This window comes from Nelumbo lutea, chromosome 3 (assembly GCF_056320005.1).
Source record: "Nelumbo lutea isolate HS-2025 chromosome 3, American lotus-T2T, whole genome shotgun sequence".
In the NCBI taxonomy this organism is placed as follows: Eukaryota; Viridiplantae; Streptophyta; class Magnoliopsida; order Proteales; family Nelumbonaceae; genus Nelumbo; species Nelumbo lutea.
In genome coordinates this window covers 33,685,534-33,708,975 of record NC_142686.1, presented here as the reverse complement: position 1 = coordinate 33,708,975, position 23,442 = coordinate 33,685,534, and the positions used below count along the sequence as shown (strand labels likewise).

At 39.1% G+C, this 23,442-nt stretch overlaps 1 protein-coding gene across 1 annotated transcript in view; it reads left to right on the top strand.

The window, feature by feature from the left end:
* The first annotated feature begins 2,341 nt into the window (after window positions 1-2,341).
* LOC148864134 (myosin-1-like) overlaps window positions 2,342-23,442 on the top strand; it is a 43,916-nt gene continuing 22,815 nt past the window's right edge. The window contains exons 1-5 of the mRNA XM_088975736.1: window positions 2,342-4,045; window positions 12,417-12,521; window positions 12,599-12,742; window positions 12,846-12,996; window positions 13,196-13,223. Coding sequence (XP_088831862.1) covers window positions 3,395-4,045; window positions 12,417-12,521; window positions 12,599-12,742; window positions 12,846-12,996; window positions 13,196-13,223 — 1,079 coding nt within the window. The 5' untranslated portion in view covers window positions 2,342-3,394. The remainder of the gene's footprint in view (window positions 4,046-12,416; window positions 12,522-12,598; window positions 12,743-12,845; window positions 12,997-13,195; window positions 13,224-23,442) is intronic.

The following is a 23,442-nucleotide window of genomic DNA, read 5'->3' as shown; positions in this document are numbered from 1 at the left end:
TATTAATAAATGTAGTAATTATTGTTATATTCAAAATAATTAAAAATGTTATTAAAAGTATTGTTATTGATTATTTAATAAAATATTATAATTACTAACTATTACCAATAAATACTGTTAATTTTATTTAATTTTGGAAATTATTAATTTAATGAATACTATTAATAAATCCTATTCATAAATTTAATAATTAAAACTATCATTAATGATTATTTAATTAAATGATATAATTATTTACTATTATTGATAAATGTTGTTAATAACGTTCAACCGAATCGACCGTTTAGTTCGAATGGATGGCCCATTTTGACAACAAAAATTACAAAACCATTATGGCCACCAGTCTTCAAGTCGACAGTTTGATCATCCGGTTCGAATGGACAGTCCATTCTAACAACAAAAATTATAGGCAAAAAATTGAGCTTTTGAGGTCCATTAAGTAGTATCATACGTGTTATGTCATTTGAGTGTGTGACTCATACGACCTGAAAAATGGAATCGTTTTGGCCATTGATTTTTGGATCGACGGTTCTGCCATTCGGTTTGAACGGACGACCCGTTTTGATAACAAAAAATTATAAGCAAAAATTGATGGAACCGTTTTGGCCACCAGTTTTTAGGTCAGCGGTTCGATCATCCAGTTTGAATGGACAATTCGTTTTGACAACAAAAATTACAAACAAAAAATTGAGTGTGTGAGGTCCATTGAGTAGTATCATACATGTTACGCCATTCGAGCGTGTGACTCATACGACCAAAAAATGGAACCGTTCTGGCCACTAGTTTTCAGGTCGACGATTCGATCGTTCGATTCGAACGGATGACCCGTTCTGACAAAAAAAAATCCAAAAACCATTGAACAAGTCAATGGGTTAACGATTCAACCACTCAGGTCAATGGTTTTTTGCCAGGGAACATGATTGGGGTAAAACTGGTTTCCTGAAAAGCTTCCAGTATAAAAAAAAAAAAAACGAACAACCCATTCTGATAACAAAAATTACATGCAAAAAATTGAGTGTGTGAGGTTCATTAAGCATTACCATACATGTTATGTCATTCGAGTGTGTGACTTATACAACCTGAAATTATTAATCATTCAATGATTTTTGGCCAAAAACCAAGTCAATGTGTCGACTGGTCGAGAGTTCCATTCTAACCCCTGCGAAGCGGGGCCCATCCGCTAGTAACATACGATTTGAATACCCTTTTCAATCCGAATTCAATTCCTGTCGCATATAAATCCAATCCAATGGATAACATACGATTTGAATTCGAATGTAAAACGAATCAAATTTGAATGTACCCGTATCCAATTCGTTTCGATGGATTTTGGCAATGCCGCCGATTCGAATTGGGATCTGCTACCATGCATTGGGAGCATCTCCCGTGAATAATAACGTATAAATACGGGAGATGCTCCTAATGGATTGTTGGATGTGCCGGTGTGAGGAGCAGATCCGGTCTCCGCCGATTCCGCCTCTAACGGCTCCCAAGGAGCGGAGGGGGAAAGCCGGAAAAGTGTGAATGTGATTGGCTGAGTCGAGCTAAGTCCGGAGACAGCCGATCCGAAACGGCTAGGAAACGACAATTCAAAAAGCGAAGACAGACAAGTCTCAGACCCTTTATGCCGACTTTCCACAAAGCGTATAGCGTGGCGTAATGGCGTCAGAACATTTACTCGTGTCCGTCATCAACAGTCCATCCCGTCCTGATCCAACGCTCCAAGTTTAAAACGGGTCCCGCGATTAACCCCCTCTTTGACTCCCTCCTGTTTCTCTCTCTCTCTCTCTCCTTCTCATCATGTCAAACCCAATATAATCATCATTGTATTCTTAAATGACAAACATACCCCCGTCATCATTTTTTCCGAAATAACTTCCGTAATTTCCAAATCCCATAATTACTCACTATCATCACTAAATAAAAAAAAAAACTCCTAGTAACCTTTTACCTATTTTATTATCTTCTATTTTTTTTCTACCATATTTTTCTTTTCAGGAAATGAAGATTTCCGATGAAAACTTGAAGAAAACATAATTTTTAGAAAATAATTATTACCAAAAATCTAGAAAAATTTATTGAGAAAATATTCATGACAATGGCTTACCAGACTCAAAATATTTATTAGTTAAAATTGCTTTATTTACTAAAATTCTGCAAGTGATTCAGTTGAATCATCAGTTCAGCTATTTCAGCGGTTACTAGAGCCTCTCAACCTCAAGGGGGACTAGAATGCCTTTGCCATTTTAGAAGAAAGAAGAGGGCTTTATCGTCATTTTGTTTAATTTTGAAATTCCATTTGGATGTTTTAAAAGAATTAAAAACCTGGAACTCGGATGACGGAATTCTTTTACCGGTGCATGAATAAAAGAATAAAAAAGAAAAGCAAAAGCTGCTTCGCTCCACACGCTTTGGATTTTTCCATACGAAGAGGAGCGAAGATCGAGTCGCAGAATAAATAAATTAATTCTGTCTGAATGAATCACTGGAAAAATTCCGGGTTTACTAACCGATATCGACTATTTCAATCCTCGGAATCTCTCAACGATTTTCGTGAATTTGAGTTGTGGGTGTAGAGATTCCTTGGTTATTCTCGAGTTCCTGGTGCAGAAGCTAGTCGCCCGGAGTTCCGAGTTGCTTTGCTCAGAATTTGCATTCATTTTTAGTTGAGCTTCGAGGTTCTTGAGTTCTTTCTTTGCTGAAGGTTCTGGTTCATTTTCTTAGTTCGTTTTTGAATTTGCTGAAGGTTCTGTACGATTCTAGATCGAGTTATAGAAGTAGATCTGTAGAGGGTTACTAGATTTTCAAGTGTTCTTTTGAGGTTGAAATCGGTTTGGGGGAGAACATTACCAAAAGGTGTTGAAGCATACTCTGGAGTTGACGATCAGTTGGGGTTTCAAAGAAGTTGTTGAACCTTCAGAGGACTTGTTGGAGATTTCACTTTATCTGTCGTGTGAAGCAGTTTCAGACGAAAGAGCTGAAGTTCTGGTCCAATCTCCAGTACAGCTGTCGAGGTGGTTTTCCAGGTAGAGAAGGTGCAAGTACGAAGTTTGGTGTTCTGAGTTTGGATTGATTTAGTATATTTTGTTCATTTTTTCCCCAGAGAGAAGGTAAAACTGGAGTGGAAGCAGTCTGGGCGAGATTTTTGGTACTTTCATTCATTTGGGTTACTATCGTCGATTGTTTTGAATTGGTACGGTGTATCTGTCTGTCTGTTTGGAACTTGTTGTTGGTGATTCTGGAGTTGAAGAGTACTACGCTCTGTTTCTAACACTAGGGTCCCCGCCATTTTGTCGAACAGATAGGTTGCGGTGGGACATTGAAGGTTCCTTTTGAGGAAAAAGAAGGGGACCCTTTTCTCCTTTTCCTCCCTCATTGATCTTTATCTGATCTGATGGAGCGTAATTCACCAAGACTGCGGAGCTCTTCTGAGAGGCATTCACCTAGGTTGCGAAGCTCTTATGAGAGGCATTCGCCTGGGTTGCGAAACTCTGCTGAGAAATCTGTACCCCGGAGCTCCTTGGAGAAATTGGGATCAAAAAGTTCTTCTGAGAAGTCGGGATCGCGGAGCTCTTCTGAGAAGATGCCGAGAAAGCCGGTGCCGAGAGCTCGGGTTTCACCGCCTACACTAAAGTCAATTAGATCATTGCCTATTGACTATAGGTTCACGGGTTCACCTGTATCTCCTTCCACTGAAGATCTTGGTGATGATAGTGAGGGCATTGATAATGGAGTTCCTTCTTGTATTCCTGAAAATGATGGTCCTGATGCGGCTAGCGGAGCCACTGAAAATGGGATTTTTCCTGGTGCTCTTGAGAATGAAGTTTCAGTTGGTGAAGTTGTTGAAGATCTTCAGGATATTGTTGATAATATGGTGGAGCAAACTGTTGATGACTCTCCTTATGGCAGGAAGACCATTTTGTTGGAAGAAAGGCCACCAGAAGGTGACGAGTGCATGGATTCTATGACTTCTCCTTTGCCTACGAAATCTCCATCTGGTATTGAATCCAGATGGAGTGACACTAGCTTTTACGCTGCAAAGAAGGTATATCATATATGTGGTTCCTTATGCCACTTTTACTTTTCTGGAGTATGGATCAATATATAGGTGTACTCTTAGTTCATTTCCTTTTCCAAGTGAATTCAAGTAATATCCCTGACCAATGTTGAATGTGAACTTTTAATTATTTACTGGAGGCAATTGTTTCTACCGTTATTCTATTCCCTTTTACCTCGCGAATTTGCAGCAAAAGCTCAAAACTTCTTTTCTTAAATTTGATTGATTATCACACACACACACACACATTATATATATGTATATTCTGGTTTTGTTGCACACTGTTTGCTGAGTAGACATCTGAAATTTAATATCTCCAGGAACTCCTAAAGTGCAAGATATGCAAGAAAATAACATGTTCCTCTTATAGCTACTTACTGCTTACTAATGAACCCTAAAGACAAAATGTTTTCCTTGTTGCTGGAACTCGCATAATCATAAAAGCCACATGTACAAAGGATGCAATAATTTCTTCATATGCATTGTTTTTCTTACTTTTTCAAGAAATACAAGAAGATATTACCAGAACATAGTAGACCTATATTTCAAATTTCACCAATGAATCTACTTTAATAGAGGAAGCTAGTAAACTGCCACAAGATTTGGACATACTGTACTGCAAATATGAAGCCATCAATGCATGTCTAAACCGATTAGATTAAGTCAATTTGGAATTTATGACTTATGTTACAAAGTGACAGTCTTACTGACTGGGTTGCTTAACAGTTGGCCATCTGGATACTATCCTAGAGGATGGCAATCTATGGCTAGTTTTTTCCCATAGACAATGTGCAACCTAACTATGGGAGAGTGGTTTGATTAATCTCAACTTTGATGGATGCTCTTTGAGTAATCCAGGCCCATCGGATGTCGGGGGTACTCAAAGAGGACCTGATTGTGAGCTGATTCTAAGATTTTCAGTACTGATTGATGAATACAACACAATACAGGCAGAATTATATGTTCTTCAAGGTTTAAAGCTCGATTTTGCTTTAGGCTTGGAAAGGGTGAAAGTAATAGGAGATTTTTTTGATCAATAACAATAATATTTATATTAAAGATTTAAAAGAAAGATACGGAAGTAGAAGGATATTTCCAAGCTATTATTGGATGGATGCTCTCAATTGAAGATGGTCCTTGGATTCTAAGGACCTGATTTGAGAAGCTTGATCTTTGCCATCCTCTTTGAACAGTTTGCTCAAACAGGTTCCAAGATCAGTAAGCTCCCTTGCCGATGGGTTATCTGGGGAAGGCGTGGTGGGGAGGGCAAATTTATTTTTCAAAGGTTTCAGGTGGTATTATATTTGTAATAGTTGTATGTTTTAGAATGAGTACGACCCCTGCTAACATCATTTTTGGTTCTCTGTGTCTGTTTTATTTATTTATTTATTTACTTTTGGAGGGGGGGTAGTTCCTCCTCATTATTATTTTCCCCAAATGTCATCTTCTTGATCTGATGTCAATGAAAAAGTCAGGCATATGCTACATGGTTTTCCAAGAATATGGGGAAATGTGGAGAGATGATTAGCATGTATTACTTCTTGTGCTGGAAACTAGTCAAGCACTTTCAGGATAGATCTGGACAGGGAGTAAATAAAAGAGACTAGTAATGCCTTTGGATGAGAGCTTGGTGCAGTTAACAAAGAAATGTTGTATTATAATAGTTTTGCAATATACATTTACCTCTATCAATTTCTTTAGGCATGAAAAAAAAGCAAAAATTGGGGCGGGGGAGGGAAGATAGATTGCCTATTGCTCTCAATAAAGATTGAGCCAACATTAGTATCCTTTGAGGATATTTATCCGTACTTGAATTGCCATTAAATGTCTCAAATCTGTTTCTGCATCTTTGACTGAGTACGTAGTATTAAAAAACTTCTTTGTGTGGCTCACAAAAAAAGGTAGAACAATTTAGAGATGTATAAGATCAGCTGCTTTGTGGACAATTTGGGAAGAAAGAAATGTGAGGCTATTCCAAGAGAAGGAAAGAAGCATTCAGGCTGTACTGGGCAAGCCACTGGTTGAGAACTCTGGACTCCTTTCACACCTTTTCTTTTGACAATATTTGGAGGAACTGGATAGTTGTGGCTAACAGTCATACCAGGAAGGACAGGATATCAGCAGTGTGGGTGCCTCCTTCTGAAGGTTGGGTAAAGCTGAATTTTGGTAGTAGTCAAGGCAACCCAGGTCCTTTAGGGATAGGAGGGGTGTTGAGAGATAAGGGCAACAACATTTTAGCCTTGTTCTCAGGCGCCCTGGGTATAGGAGACTCTAACAGAGCTGACTTGTTAGTGGCTGTACAAGGTATTCAGATTGCAGACCAACTAGGAGTTCAGAATCTGGTAAATGAAGGAAACTCCAAAGTTGTTGTGAGATGGTTGACAAACCCAGGTTCAGTTATATGGTGCTACAGGGACCTTTTGAGAAAAGTTAATTGGTTTTCAAGGATTAGAAATCTGCTGAATTAAAAAATATGAACAGAAAAAGTAGTTTCTTGAAGAGAGAAGGAAGAGAGAAGGAGAAGAAGAGAAGAAGAGATCTTGAGAAGAAAAGAGAGCAATAATCTGGCCGCCCCCTTCACTTATTATTTATACTAAAAATATAAGAGCAGTACAAAGACAACTGTGCCCTTATAGGGTGGCATAACATAAAACAACATATATAAGATTCAAAAACATGATAAAATTTGGACTCACATAACTACTATGGCCCCCACCTCCTCTCTAACAACTAACATAAAACATCTACTCATAAAACAACACAAAACTGATTAATCTTCGACACTCCCCCTCAAGTTGGGAGTAAATGCCACACATTTCCAACTTGCGTAGATCATGTTCAAGCTCGTTCTTTGCCACCCCTTTAGTGAGAACATCAGCCAACTGCAACTCTTATGAAGTGTCTATCAATTTCAATGTGTTTTGTCCCATCATGCTGAATTGGATTGTGAGCAATATTGATTGCAGCCTGGTTGTCACAATACAACATCATAGGTTCCTCTGCTTTTACTCTAATCTCACTCAAAAGAGATCTAACCCAAAGAAGTTCTGAGACATCATGAGCCACGGATCTATACTCAGCCTCTGCACTTGACCTTGCCACAACCGCTTGCTTCTTACTCTTCCATGAGATCAAGTTTCCACCTAGAAAGGTACACACTTCTGATGTAGACCTCCTCTCATCTAAGCACCTTGCCCAATCTGCATCTGTATAGGATTCTTTTTTTTTTTATTTTGGAAAATGGTAAAGTATTTTATTCATCTTAAAGAGGAAAGATACAACAAGACCCAGACCACTATATCTGCCTAGGCATAATACAGATTACAAGTACATCCAAGACTTGGAACATAATAGAAAGGTTACATTATGGTTTTTAAATTCCCCATTCACTGACACCCAAGAACATAGCTTCCCCATGGTTCTCTGCACAATTTCATTTGGGTTTTTAAACTTATGCAGAAGATTTTGTTATTCCTTTCAGTCCAAATGGACCAAAGCACAGTTGCCTGGATGGAACTCCAAACAATCTTTCCTTTCACTGATTTTGGCATGGTCCAGCTAATCTCCAAAGCCTTTAAGGAAATGCCCCCAGATCAAAGAGCATACCGGGCAATGGATGCACAAGTGATCTGTAGTTTCCTCACTCTTTCCACACAAACCACAAGAGAGGTCCAGGATCTGAATACCTCGTCTCTCCACATTAATCTTAGTCAGACATTTTTCAGGGGATATAGTCCAAACCAGAAATATTTGGTCGTGTCATACACAAATATAGTAGTCGGCCCACCATTCTTTGATATCTCCCCACATCTTTTACCAGCTCACCATCCACAACATTAATTCTATAATTTGGATCAATAGGAGTGTCTTCTGGTTTGGTCCCCAGCTTCCCAGTCTCCCGTAGTAGGTCAAGTACATACTTTCTTCGAGAGATGAAGATCCCATGCTTGGATCTTACAACTTCAATCCCCAGGAAGTATTTGAGCTTACCAAGATCTTTGATCTCAAATTCTTGCTGCAACGATTTTTTGAGATCATCAATCTCCTCTAGATCATTTTCTGTTACCACAATATCTTCCACATACACAATCATAATTGGCACCAAAGCATCTCTCCTCTTTACAAAGAGGATGTGATCAGACTGGGTTTGAATGTACCCAAAACGTATAAGTGCCCCTCTAAATTTGTCAAACCAAGCCCTAGGTGACTGTTTCAGGCCATACAATGATTTTTTGAGCTTGCACACCTTTCATTTACCAACATTTTCATAAAAACCTGCCAGAATGTTCATATATACCTCCTCCTGTAAATCATCATTGAGGAAAGCATTTTTTACATCAAGCTGAAACAAGGGCCATGAATAGATGGCTGCCAGAGATAAAAGAATATGAATTGAACTCATCTTAGCTACCGGTGCAAAGGTTTCCAGATAATCAACACCATAGGTTTGAGTATACCCTTTTGCTACCAACCTTGCCTTGTACCTCTTTACTTTGCCATCGGCCCTGTACTTTACAGTGAATACCCATCTACATCTGACTGTCTCCTTGTCTTGAGGGAGATCAACTATTTCCCAAGTTTGGTTTTTAACCAAGGCTTCTATCTCTTCTTGCATGGTGCTTTGATGGCATCTAGTTCCTGATCAGTTGGTTTGTTTTTACTGAGTAGTCTTGTTTTTGGCTGTTTAGTGCAAATTCAATGTCTGTATATGGTGGTTCCTCTTAGAACTCTGTTATTGGTTCAATCTCTTACAAAATCACAATAAAGAGGTTATATGCTAGACAAAATTTCATGAATGAACAAAGCAATACATACAACTCAAATTTATATGACACCAGTTTGTAAAATGTTGGTTATTGAAAAGACACTCTCGTCACTTCTCATCCCATTTGAGTATAGCCTTTTTTCCCCATTTTAATCTTTTCTTGAAAGGTCATGATCATCACCATCACCATCCAAGCCTTATCCCAATTATGTGGGTTGGCTACATGAATCCCATTTTGCCATTCTGTTCTACTCAATGCCATATCCATTGTTAAATTATTGGCACTTAAATCATTTGTTACTACTTCTACTTATGTCCTTTTAGTTTTGCCCCATGCACTTCTAGCCCCTTCAACTGTAACAAACCACTTCTTCTTACTGGTGTTGTTGACGGTCTTCTTTCTCTCATTTTATCACTTATTGGAGCCAAGGATCAAAGCATCGGTATCGGGTATCGTATCAGACAACTTGGATACGGATACATATACAAATACACTTAGGAAATGCATGGATACAGATGAGAAATATAGAAACGTTTGGATACGCTAGGAAAATTCACAGAAATTCCATAAATATATTAATAATATTAAGTTTAATGCCAAAATAATTAATAGGAGTTTTGTATTTTAATGGTATATATGAAGAAATATATTACAACTAATATAGCGAGATGAATAGATATTATGCAATTTTATTTATAGTGCATCAATCAAGATTCTAGGACATATTATATAGATTCATAGAAATTAATACATGCATAAAGCCATTATTATTTTATTTTCTATTAAAGTCCAATGCACAAAACATATACAAGTATTCTATTTGAATTACTATATCAATATTTCTATTTTACTATTTTTATTTTTTAACATTAACAAAAAATCAACAAAAAAATCAATTCTCAAATAAATTTGTTATTATAAAAAATAAATATGTTATTTTCATTTAAAAAAATAAATATATTATTATAAAATGTAAAGTAAAGTATTATTAATAATTTATAAAAGTATATAATATTAGCTTAAAATATATCAAATCTATTAAAATTTTAAAGATATATATCATATGAAAATTCATAAATTTTAATTACTAAAATGGTTATTCCATTATTAATATTTTATTTTATAAAATTTCTAAAATGCAAAATTATTTTATTTTTATATAAACATAGATTAGTGGAATTGACCAATTCAATTTATGTTATATTCTCAAATATTTTGTAAATAATATTTTTATTTTTTTAAATAGTAAAGACACTATTATTTAATGCAAATTAAAATATTAATTAATAATTTATAAAAAATTGAATATACATATAATGTGCAAATTTATAAATTTTAAGTATTAAAATAATTATTCTATTAATAATAATTTTATTTGTATAAATTTCTTGAAATTAAAAATCAATTTTTGGTATATGTTAGTTTGATAAATTATTTATTCCATTGTTCATAAAATTCTAATTTTAAAAATTATTCTTTTTAATTTATAGTTGGAGTTGTTGAATATTAATATATATTATTTATTTGGGTTGTATGTAGACTACTAGACTTTAATGTAATAAAAGTTAATGTATTTCTTTTTATTATCAAAAAGTGGTAAGTGGCTTGGTGGTTGAAGAGACATGCTCTTGGTCGTTGTGTAACTTTGATTCTGTAGTCGAATCATGCCGGCCTCAAATTTTTAAGTGAGACGCGAAGGCATGGACGCGGACGCACGATATGTTGTCGTATCGGTGCGTATTGGGTTGTATCGCTTGATACTATACGATATGCGTCGATACACTAGCATATCAGACCGATGACTGGCAGGATAAGTATCCAGTCGTGACGTATCGTGTGCCGGGCAGGTCTGATACCGATACAATACGCCCCCTATCGGGCATATCGAATCGATATTTTAACCCTTGATTGGAGCTACTCCTAAGTTTCTAAAAATGACTTCATTTCTGATCCTATTCTTTCTAGTTTTTCTGCTCATCCATCTGAGCATATGCATTTTTGCCACAATCATTTTTTGGACATATTGTTTCTTTACTGCCCAACACTCTTCTCCAGACAACATAGCTGATCCTATCCTTTCTACTTCTACCCATATTTTCTTGGAAAGTACTTACTATAATTCAGTGTATTTAAGGTTTCCAGGTGACACCTAGGTGTCTTGGCTTGGCAAAGTGAGTTTCAGATCTCACAAATGACAAAAGTAAATATTATAAATAAACACATATTTTACAATGTATATACATGACTCTAGACAATTATTATGTTACATGTTAATTATAAACTACTAAACCATAAAATAAATTGGTAGTAAAATTCAATGATAGCTTACAGCATAAAATTTTCAAGTAATCTCCTTGGTTCTGCATGAAGTACATGTGTCATGGGAGGGGTAGACTCACATAGGGGTTAAGAGTCCTATTTTTTTTTTCTTCACATACAGTTATAAAAAGGCCATTTCCTAATGTTGGTCCCAGCTATCTGGGGTCTTGGGAGGGGTAGACTCGATACAGTCCTAACCTTTGACATTTTTACACAAAGTGGTTGCGCTCAGACTCAAACCTGCGTTCTCACATTTTATTTTTTTTAACCAAACTGTTTTTTTTTTTTTTTTTTATCAGTAAAAGTGAGAACCTGCATTCTCACATTTGCCAATTTGAGATTGTTATAATGACCCAAAGTTGTTACACACACTCACATCAATAATAACTTGCCACACTAAGTTATTTGTATCTATACCACCCACTTGGTCTTTTAGTGCCTAGGCAGTTGCTTAGTCAATGCCTAGTTGATGCTTTGACTACACCACTATAATTAAATAAAACTTAGCAAAATTTTCAAATGCACACCTCATTCAGGTGTCTATTTAATATTTAAATGAGTTACAATTTTGAAAACATAAATGAAATAGATGTAAGGGAAGGGACAGACAGCTCTAAATATTTTATGGTGTTCTGCAGAAACATTTTGTAATGTATTGTTATTTTTCATAATTAATAAAAATGGGAAGTTACCGATCAAAAAAAAGATGGTTTAGATGGATCTTCATATCCTGGTTGGCTGTAGATGTTTTGGGTTACTTGCGTTGTTTGCCCTACCTGATCCTGGTGTTCTTATATTCACTCATGGTTCTTAATATACAGTTATACACTTGTACTAGGTTCTGGGCATGATATCTTATATATTGCTTAATCTACCAAAAACTATAATCTTGCTTTCATACTTGCCACCTGCAGATCCAGAATTCATTAAAAGAATAATTTACCACATACTTAATGCAAAATCTGCCATTCTTATTCATGGCTTCCATTTCTAGGTTAACTTATAGCCTTATACTGATTTGAATAAAGTGAGCATTTCTATGTTAAAAAAATTGAAACAAAAAAAATTATGTAGGTTCACACAATCCTCATATCACATCCATCTGTTGATGTCTTTTGCAATTACTATCATGAAGAGTTAGGGCATAATTTCTTTTTTAAGAATTCTAACATATATTGTAGGATGGTCTTTCCAAAAATGATGGCATTAATTGTCATAATCACCATACTCTCTATTGATTGGTGATACCTACATGTTGAAGTTTATTGTTTCAGAAGAAGCTGCGATCTTGGTGTCAGCTTCCAAATGGCGACTGGGCATTGGGGAAGATAGTGTCAACTTCAGGATCTGAGACTGTTATTGTGCTTCCTGAAGCAAAAGTAAGCAACAACACTACTGTTCTATTCAAGTGTATCTATCACTGTATTCATCAATCTTGTTTTCCCCTTCTCTGCAGGTTGTGAAGGTGAATGCAGAAAATCTATTACCTGCAAATCCTGATATCCTTGATGGTGTAGATGACCTGATGCAGCTTAGCTATTTAAATGAGCCATCAGTATTGTACAATCTTCAATATAGATACACTCAAGATATGATCTATGTGAGTGTTTAATTTAGTGTTGGATTTTCACTTAATTGCTGCTAAATGCCTCACCTATCTAAATTCTAAAGTCCATGTGGTATCATATCTATGTATTTTGTAGACAAAAGCAGGACCGGTATTGGTTGCCATCAATCCCTTTAAGGAAGTCCCCTTGTATGGAAATGATTATATTGAAGTATATAAGCATAAATCCATGGAGAACCCACATGTGTATGCCATTGCAGATACAGCCATCAAGGAAATGATACGAGGTTGTTTATCTTCTATATAACTTTACGTTGATTTTTCAGTACCTACACTGCTAAGAGTAAATTTCTCCCTTCTAAATGACGCATGGAAGGGCAGGGATGTCTGATAAAATGCTATAGATTTGCTTTCTTTATTACTTTTGGAGACTGTTTCTGCTCTCATGGGTTCCTATTTTTTTTATTTTTTTTATTTCTATTGCAGATGAAGTAAATCAATCTATAATTATAAGGTTAGTAGTGATTTCTTTCCTCATGTTCATTATCATATTTCTTTTCATTATGGAGGTGATTGGTAAAGGCACCGGTGATTATAGTGTTAATTCTAACTTGTTAGTCTCATGAGACTTATATAAGTAAATACAAACTTTTTAAACATTAATTCTAAGCATCTACTATGTTAAAAGCCTTTGTCTGATGTGTTCATGCTTTGGGCATCATGTGGTTTGTTTACTGAACATGTTTTTTATTTCTTTAGAGGCTAAGGTCATGTTTTTTCTTTCCTCTTTCCTCTTATTCTCTATCTTATTTTGTGTATAAAGTTTACTTGTTTGAGATGACCGAAAATGATGAGATCTTAATACTTCAGTTGGTGAAACTACCTAGTGGTCAAGCTTCTCTAATAGATAGAGCACCTTTTTGATGCGGTTGTGAAAAGGGAAACACACAAAAGAAGTCAAGTTTCTCCATATTTCTATACCAATGGAACTATTGTAATTTTTTAGTGATTCTACTTTTGGTCAAGTTGAGTTTTTTGAAAGCTATACTCTGATTTGTTGATGTTGTAAGTGTTAATAGAGGGAGGGAGGGAGTGAGGTGTCCCTTGTCCCTGCTTAACAGGGTCAAGGCGTGTGATATAAAATGGGATAGACAATAGTGTCCCTTGTTAAATAAGTACAAAGACCAAAATTCCCCAAACACGTTGTAAATCAGTTTTTCCTTTCTCCTCCTCTCTTCCTTCTTCACAAGATGGTAAACATGTTGTAAATCAGGGTGCTCATCTTTCCCTAGGATTTGAGAATGTATGCCCCCATAGATAGGATCTAGGCAAGCTGGAAATTTAAAAGCTCTGCCTTCTTCAACCTGCTTTTCATGCTTCTTGATGAAGGGTAATTTGGCCCGACCTAGTAATGGGGGGACACGTGGACACGACCTAAACTAGCAGGCCGACAGCTCAGTCTGACATGCCAAGTCCGCGATGGATCGAGCTCGGATAACCGGACCACCTTGGGACAAGTCTACCTTGGGACAGGGTTACATCAGGACCACCTCGGTTCCAAGGCACTTCGACATTCATATCAGGTCGGATCTAATAAGCACGAGCTCAGGCAATGCTGACCAACCACTGCATGGCAACCCTGGAGATCTCGTCACCATACTCTGCGTCTTACAGAATCATGCCTTGTAACGACTATATTAGATCACCCACTCCCCGATTCAGGCGGAAATGGGCAACCTTACAGTGGGGATCCAGGAACTATTCCACCAAACCTGCAAGGACTCCAGTATATAAAGACCTCACCCCCCCAGGGGCGAAGGTATGCATAATCTCTGCTCTCTAGCTCTCTCATAATCTAATACCATCTTCAAGCTCACTACTAAGTGCTAACTTAACCATCGGAGTGACCTCGCCGGGCAAGCCACCCCGAGTTCTCTGATTCATCTCTTGCAGGTTCCTCAGTTCCCGTCGTTGCAGGTAGCCAGATCACCTCCTGCTGGGAGCAGCCAGATTGCGCTACATCATTTGGCGTTGTCTGTGGGAATTCGCTACTAAAAGTCTTTGCCTCCATTTCAAAAATCCCAAGCTCAGAATCAAATCCATGGCTTCCTCCAGCAATGCCGGACAAAACGACGAAGCGAACGTCTCCGGGTGACAACCTCAGTTCCTGTCTGTCTGCATAGGTCAGTTCACCATACCGCTCTCCGCGGATGGGATTCTAGCACTGATTGTGCCTCAAGCAACTGTGCCCGTGAACGCCCCACTTCCCCCTGTAGTGGGTGCGACTCTTGCTGAACCAATTGTGGTTCCCCCTGGAGTCGGACAGAGCCACTGGAGAGGTTTGGTGGCTAAGGCCCTACCTAGGATAACCTCTGATCACTACCCTATAGAAGTAGGACAAGAACCTCTTGGTAATGGACCTAGACCATTCAGGTTTGAAAATATGTGGCTGACACACCCGGACTTCTTGCCTAAGGTTAAGGAATGGTGGAGTGAAGAGATGAGAGAAGTGAAATGGGATGGGGTTAGATTCCACAAAAAATTAAAAATGTTGAGAGGAAAAATAAAAGAATGGAATTAGGATCAATTTAGAAGAGTGGAGGAGGTAAAAACTGGATTATTGTTTCAGATTGAGGAATTAAGTGCAAAAGAATCCCAAGGGATGATGGATGAGCAAGACAGAGAAATGAGGAGGAAACTGAAAAAGGAGTTAGAGGAGACTTTGTTGAGGGAGGAGATCTCTTGGCGACAAAAATCCAGACATAAGTGGACCAAGGAAGGGGATGGGAATACCAAATTCTTTCATGCTTTGGCTAATGGGAGAAGGAAGAAAAATTTGATACTAAAGCTTGAGGTTGATGGTGTGGAGATAACCTCTCAAGAGGAGATTTCCAGTAGGTTTGTGGATCACTTCAAATCCATCTTTCAAAGACCCTTAGAGAATCGGTTAATAGTAGGGGAGGAGAATTGGCCAACTTTGAACCAAACAAATAAGGGATGGCTGGAAAGAATGATTGAGGAAGAGGAAATTAAACAAGCTGTTTTTTCTATGGATAGGGCTAAGGCACTGGGTCATGACGGATTTACAATGGCATTTTATTAGGATTGTTGGGACATAGTCAAAGAAGACTTGATTGGAGTATTTAAAGAATTTGAGGATAAACATTTTGTGAGTCCTGGAATCAATGCCACCTTTATAGCCTTAATTCCCAAAAAGAATGATGCCAGACACCCCAAAGATTTTCAGCCAATTAGCCTAGTGACAAACATCTATAAGATTCTGGAAAATGTGCTCTCTAGGAGGATCAAAGCAGTTCTCCCCTCTCTCATTAGCCATGCACAAGGAGCCTTTATACAGGATAGACAAAATTACAAACATATCCTTATTGCAAACAAGAGTTGGAAGAGATAAGGAGATCGGGTAGGAAAGGATTTGTTTGCAAACTGGACTTGGAGAAAGCCTATGACTTAGTGGATTGGAGTTTCTTGCTGGAGATGTCAAGAAGACGTGGATTTGGGGATAAATGGTGTAATTGGATAAGAGGATGCTTAAACTCTTGTCGTTATTCAGTGTTGGTGAATGGGGTGGTTAGGGACTTTTTTCCAGCCAATATAGGCTTAAGACAAGGGGATCCACTCTCCCCTTTCCTCTTTACATTTGTTGCTGATGTCTTTAGTAGGATGATCTCCAAAGCAGATGGGGAGGGCCAAATAAAGGGATGGAGAATAGGGAGCAGAGGCATTCTAGTAACTCACCTTCAGTTTGCTGATGATATTGTTATTTTCTGTGAAGGGAATGAGTTGAGCAAAGTGGAGAACCTTAAGATTTTAATAAGTACTTTTGAGAGGGTCTCCAACTTGAAGCTAAATTTTGATAAAAGTTGTGTGGCTGGAGTAAACTTGGAGAATAGGGAGATTGAATCCATTGCAGAATGCTTAGGTTGCAATATTTCTTCTTGGCCTTTGACATACTTGGGGCTACCCGTAGGAGCCAACCCTAAAGAAAGTAGTTTCTGGGCCCCTATTGTGGAGAAATTTGGTAAGTGCTTGGTGGTTTGGAAAAAGAAATACATTTCAATAGGGGGTAGGCTGACTTTAATTAAGGCTACACTTGCCAATCTTCCAACCTACTTCCTTTCAGTGTTCAGGATTCCTCCAAGGGAGGCTAAGAAACTGGAGAAGAGAATGAGGGACTTTCTATGGGAACCAGGAGAGGTGAAAAAGGATCACTTGATCAGATGGGAGATAGTTAACAAACCAAAGGAAGAAGGGGGTTTAGGGATATGGAACATAGTGCTGAAGAATGTAGCCCTTCTAGGGAAGTGACTATGGAGATGGCCTCGAGAGAGAGAAAGAGATTATGGCATGAGGTGGTGGCAAGCATTCATGGTTGTTTAGGAAATGGTTGGGATTCTGGGATATCTCGCCGAACTACCCTTATTACACCTTGGAAGGCTATACATGGTATTCTCCCTTCCTTTCCTCAGATTCATCAAGTATGATGCTTGTTCTGGTAATGCTATTCTGTTTTGGGAGGATATTTGGGTGGGTACTCAACCCTTCAAAGATCGTTTCCCCTCGCTCTATTCCCTTTCCCTTCACAAACATGAGCCAATTGCAACTTTTCTCCCGAGCCCGTTAAACCCCTTGTCTTTAAACTGGGACTTTGGGTTTCGTAGAGGGTTAAAGGATGGTGAGTTGAGTTGTGTTATTGAGCTAATTCATTTACTAGAATCCGTTTGCTTGGACCCCACTTCTTCTGATCAAAGGGTTTGGACTCCTCTTCCAAAAGGTACTTTTACTTGCTCTTCTTTTCTAAAATCCCTCAGTTCTAACCCCATTTCCCAAGGATTCCCTGTCAAAGAAGTTTGGGCGTGACCTATTCCCCCAAAAATTGTTGTATTCTGCTGGGAAGTCTTCTATGGGAAAATCAATACTTTGGAAACCTTACAGAAAAAGAGACCCCCCTCTTTGTCTTTCCCCAAATTGGTGTTCCTTGTGTAAGGCTGATGTTAGAATGTTAGAGTGATGTTCGGCTGATAAGAGTTCTTATTAGCCCATTCTTATGTTTAACTTATCTTGTAACTGGGCTTGTGTTAATGGGCCTGGGCCTAATCCTGTTTAATGATTTAAGTCATCTGGGTGTCCCATCACTAATCAGGGGCATCCCAGTAATTTCTTGTACCTTGTACCATATTCATCTATAAATAAAGGACTGGTCGACTGGGTAGAACAGTTCGACATTCTCTTCAGTTCTATGGTTCTCTTCTCTCTTTGCTACTTCGAGTATAGCTCTTCAGATTACATGGTATCAGAGCATTAGCTCCTTCCTGGTTTTAGTAGGCGCACTCTTTTCTCTTGCTGTCCTTTCATCTTCTCTCTTCCTTTTCTGGGTTGCTGCAGTGAAGACCTAGGAGTGTAAGAGAGTAAAGCAAGTTCGAACCTAGGGTTTCTCTTGGTTGTAGGACTCAAGGGAAGTAAGACCCAAAAGTAAATGTCCTACTAGATTACACCAGCAAGTAGTAGCTATTGGGCTACTAAGAGAGGTCTGTATAGGACAGACCTGGTTGAGGGCTGATTCAGCAGTCCTAGCACTAGCCGAGAGGGGGAGAACTTCCTCTACAGTTGCAGCTTCGTGCTCCAGCAAGACTTGTGTAGAACAAGTGGTAAAGACTTAGCTCCTTCAACTTCAGTTGCAGTCTTGGTGCATCAGAACAAGTGGTAAAGACTTAGCTCCTTCAACTTCAGTTGCAGTTTCGGTGCATCAGCTTTTACAGTTGCAGTCTTAGTGCATCGGCAAGACTCTTACAGAACTGCGGCAACTTCAGTTACGGATTTTCTTCAGGTCGGTTATCAGCCCTACTCTTGGACTGAACTGGTTCAGTTACAGACCTTTACCTTTTACCAGAACTGCGGCAACTTTTGCACCACACAGTTGCAGCCTTAAACTTTTACCAACACTGTGAACTAGTTCAGTTACAGACCTCTACTTGCTACTGTACCCGTACTGTTAACACAGTGACCAATTTGGCCAGTCCTTAACAGAATCACCTATAGTACTGTGAACAACTCTTGGACTGAAGTTAGGATGTCCTCACTATCCGGTGAAGTTTCCTCTAGAGATAACAGACCTGTTACAAGGTCCTCAAACCTGGAAAACCCTAATCTGCACAACTTGTAGATTACAAGTGTGCTGCTAGATGAGTATAACTTCAAAGAGTGGTCTGTCTCAGCAATGCTGTTCATTACCCCTCGTGACCTCACAGGCTATTTGGATGGAGACAAGAAACAACCAGAAATTGGCAGTCCTGAATACACCGTGTGGCGCAAGGAAAATGCCACAGTCATGTCTTGGTTGCTGGCCTCTATGACTCCTAGGGTGGCAAGAACTGTTCATCACTTCCCCACAGCTGCTAAAATTTGGGAGAAAGTATGACATATGGCCAGAAAAAGAACAATGCTAGAATCTACAGGCTGAACCAAGACATTGCAGCCCTAAGGCAAGGAGACATGTCCGTGGCAACCTACTTTGCAACACTGGGAGGCCTTTGGGAAGAGCTTGACCACCATTTGATCTTGGATTGGGAAAATGCTAATGATAAGGGGAGGCATGATAAGCAGATTGAGGAGGGCAGAGCCTTCAAGTTTCTGGCGGGTCTTGACCCTATATATGAAGATATAAGGTCACAGATTCTAGGGAGAGATGAATTACCTGAGCTTCACCATGTCTACTACCTGGTGAGGAATGAAGAAGTAAGGAGAAAGGAGATGCAAGTTGACTTCCAAACACAGTCAACAGAACTACCTGGAGAACATTCAGCCTTAGTCTCCACTAAGGGGAATAGATTTTCAGACAAGAAGTCCCTCAAGTGTACACATTGTGGTGGTGAGAAACACACAAAGGAGAAATGTTGGGTCCTGTACCCTCATCTGAAGCCAGCTGCTCTGAGAAAGGACAAAAGGCAACATAAGGGCCACACAACAAGTGGGAATCTTGCCACCAACAACAGTAGTGACAACTCACAGAGTATTCAGACAGTGTCATCTTCCACCGCAAGGCAGGCTGCCGACTCCTCTGGACCAAGTACTTTGGGCTTCACAGTTAGTGAGGTAGAGGTTCTCAGCCGGGCATTAGCCCGTTTGAAGAACAATTCTTTAGCTTCCACCTCTCTTGCCAAATCAGGTACAACCTCTGCATTTAGTGCATCTAGTTCCATTAATTCTACCTCTTGGGTGATTGATTCAGGAGCCACTGACCATATGACACATATGTCCTCCTTATTCTCCACATATCATCTGTTGTCTGGCCAGGATAGGATGAGAGTAGCTGATGGGTCCCTCTCCACCATCTCTAGAAAGGGGGTGGTTGACCTAAGCAAGGATCTCTCTCTTAAATCAGTCCTACATGTTCCTAGTCTTACCTCAAATCTGTTGTCTGTTTCAAAGCTTACAAAAAACTTGAACTGTAGTATAACTTTCTTTCCTTCTCATTGTGTCTTCCAGGACAGATTGACGAGGAGAACGATTGGGAGTGGTCATGAGTATGGGGGCCTCTACTATTTTGATGAAGATGTTAGCTCAGCCTTGCAAGCTTCTACTACTAGTCCGGAAAGTGTGGAGTCAATAGCTAGGCTGCACTTGTGGCATGCTAGGCTAGGTCATTTGTCTTTTTCTTCCTTAGCAATGTTGTTTCCCGAATTATGTAAGGGCATTATGAGTCAGAGTTTAATTTGTGATGTGTGTCAAATGTCAAAACAATGTAGATCAATGTATCCAATTTCAAGTAATGAAATTCAAGCCCCTTTTGATTTGGTCCATTCTGATGTTTGGGGTCCTTCACCCATTGTTTCCATTGATGGCGGGACGATGGTTTCGAACTTCTTACTAGCAATATCTATTAGATATGAATTTTCTAGCATTTGACTCCTTACCAGTGAAGGATTTAGTCGTACACTTGAAAGATAACCCAGAAAATCGAGGGAATGATTGGATAATTGGTTTATATGGATCCTGCCGGGTTGAGACCACAAGTAAAAATGACATTGCCAGAAATTGACAAGGTGATATTTCCATTTATTCATCAAAAGAGGAGTCCCTTTTGAAGCCAGTATGGATTTTCCTTGATATCTAACATAATGCATGAAAGGATCCTTGACCAACCATAGGATGGTTTGAAAATCATTACGAAACACTACTCCAAAATGTTCTATTTTTCCATAGAAATGGGTTCGCTTCCGTTACTTTATCAGTTTTATTGACCATTATTCTCGGTGCACTTGGATTTATCTGTTGAAAGGACGTGAAGAAGTTCCCCGGATAACTATGATGTTTTGCAAGATGGTTGAAACACAATTTGATACAAAGATCAAGCAATTCCGTTCAGACAATGCAGCTGAATACTTTGAAAGATCCCTGAACTCATTCATGGAAGATGCAGGCATGTTACATCAATCATCATGTGCTTACACCCCTCAGCAAAATGGGGTTGTTGAGCAAAAGAACAGGCATCTATTGGAGACAGCTCGAGCCCTTCTTTTCCAGCACAATGTGCCCAAGCAATATTGGTCTCAAGCTGTTCTTACTGCATCTTACCTGATAAATCGGATGCCATCTAAGGTACTGGGTATGAAGACCCCTTTCTCTGTTTTGTGTCCCACTCTTCCAGAATTTCCTCTTCCCCCACGGGTTTTTGGTTGTACATGCTTCATACATGTGAAAGATCCAAAGAAGACCAAGCTGGATCCTAAGGCTACAAAGGGAATATTTTTGGGGTACTCTCCTACGCAGAAGGGGTATAAGTGTTATGATCATGTCTCCAAGAAAAAATGTCACTAGGGATGTAGTCTTTTTTGAGTCTCAACCCTATTTTCAGTCTTCTCAGAATCCTCTTCAGGGGGAGAGTAGTGGGTTGGAAGAGGATTTTCATTTTCCCTTCTTTTTTGTTCCCATTTCATCACCTTCCACTACTACTAGCTGTAACATTCCGGGTCAACCTAGTGAGACTTCCACTGTGCCAGTTGCTTCTCCAGATTCGGCTGATGCTCCTGAAGGTTCCAGTAAACAAGAAAAAGAGATACTTACATACAGTAGAAGGAAGAAGGCCCCTCAACCTCATGACTACAACCAGTTGAACTCAGATCAATCTGTCTCTGCAATCCAAGGTAATTCTGATTCACTCAATTCAGATTTGGATCTTCCTATTGCTCTCCGTAAGCCTGTTCGTTCTTGTACCACTTGGCATCCCATAGCCGATTATGTTTCTTACTCACACTTATCCCCTGCCTATCATTCCTTTGTGTCTGCCCTTTCCTCTGTATGTGTCCCTTCCAGGTATTCAGAGGCGGCATCTGATCCGAGGTGGAAAGAAGCCATGAATGAGGAGATGAAAGCCCTAATGAAAGCAATGACATGGGAATTGGTGGACCTGCCAGAAGGGAAAGGCACTGTTGGGTGCAAGTGGGTATTCACAGTAAAGCACAGGGAAGATGGGTCAATTGAGAGGTACAAGGCTAGACTTGTGGCAAAGGGATTTACACAAAAGGAAGGAATTGACTACAAGGAAACCTTTGCCCCAGTAGCAAAGCTCAACACAATCAGGGTTATATTGTCACTAGCAGCAAAATTCTCTTGGGAACTTCATCAGCTGGATGTGAAGAATGCCTTCCTAAATGGTGATCTTCATGAAGAGGTATTCATGGAACCCCCACCTGGATATGATGTTGGAAAGAAGGTATGTAAACTAAGGAAAGCATTATATGGTTTGAAGCAATCTCCCCGGGCATGGTTTGAGAGACTTTGTTTGGCCATGAAGAAAGTAGGGTACACTCAGAGCAGTGCAGATCATACATTGTTTACAAGGAGACAGGATGACAAACTTACAACACTCATTGTGTATGTGGATGATATGGTGATTACTGGAAATGATGTGAAAGAGATGAAGATGCTGAAGGAGTTCTTAGCTTCAGAATTTGAGATCAAAGACCTGGGAAATTTGAGATACTTTCTTGGAATTGAAGTTGCTAGATCAAGAGAAGGAATCTACATATGTCAAAGAAAGTATGTGCTAGATCTCCTAGAAGAAACATGCATGATGGGGTGCAGGCCAGCAGACACTCCAATAGAACCAAGCCATGGATTGCAAGAATCAATGGGTGAGGAATACTGTGATAAGGAAAGGTACCAAAAGTTGGTAGGAAAACTGATATACTTATCCCTTACTCGGCCAGATATTGCCTATGCAGTGCATGTTGTCAGTCAATTCATGCACTCACCAAAGGCCCCTTATATGAGAGCAGTGGAAAGAATCCTTAGATACTTGAAAACTTGCCCAGGGAAAGGAATTCTATTCAGAAAAAACAGCAGACTTGAAATTGAAGCCTACACTGATGCTGATTGGGCTGGGTCCGTTGGAGACAGAAAATCAACCTCAGGTTACTGTACATTCTTGGGAGGAAACCTAGTCACATGGCGTAGTAAGAAGCAGAATGTTGTGGCTAGATCAAGTGCAGAAGCAGAATACCGGGCTATGGCACACGGGGTTGCTGAACTCTTATGGCTCAGGACTCTCCTTAATGAGCTTGGTATCAAGACTGAGGGTCCTCTCAAGCTGTATTGTGATAATAAAGCTGCTATCAACATTGCCAACAATCCTGTGCAGCATGATAGGACAAAACATATTGAAATTGATCGACACTTTGTCAGAGAGAGAATTATTTCAGGAGAACTTTGTGTGC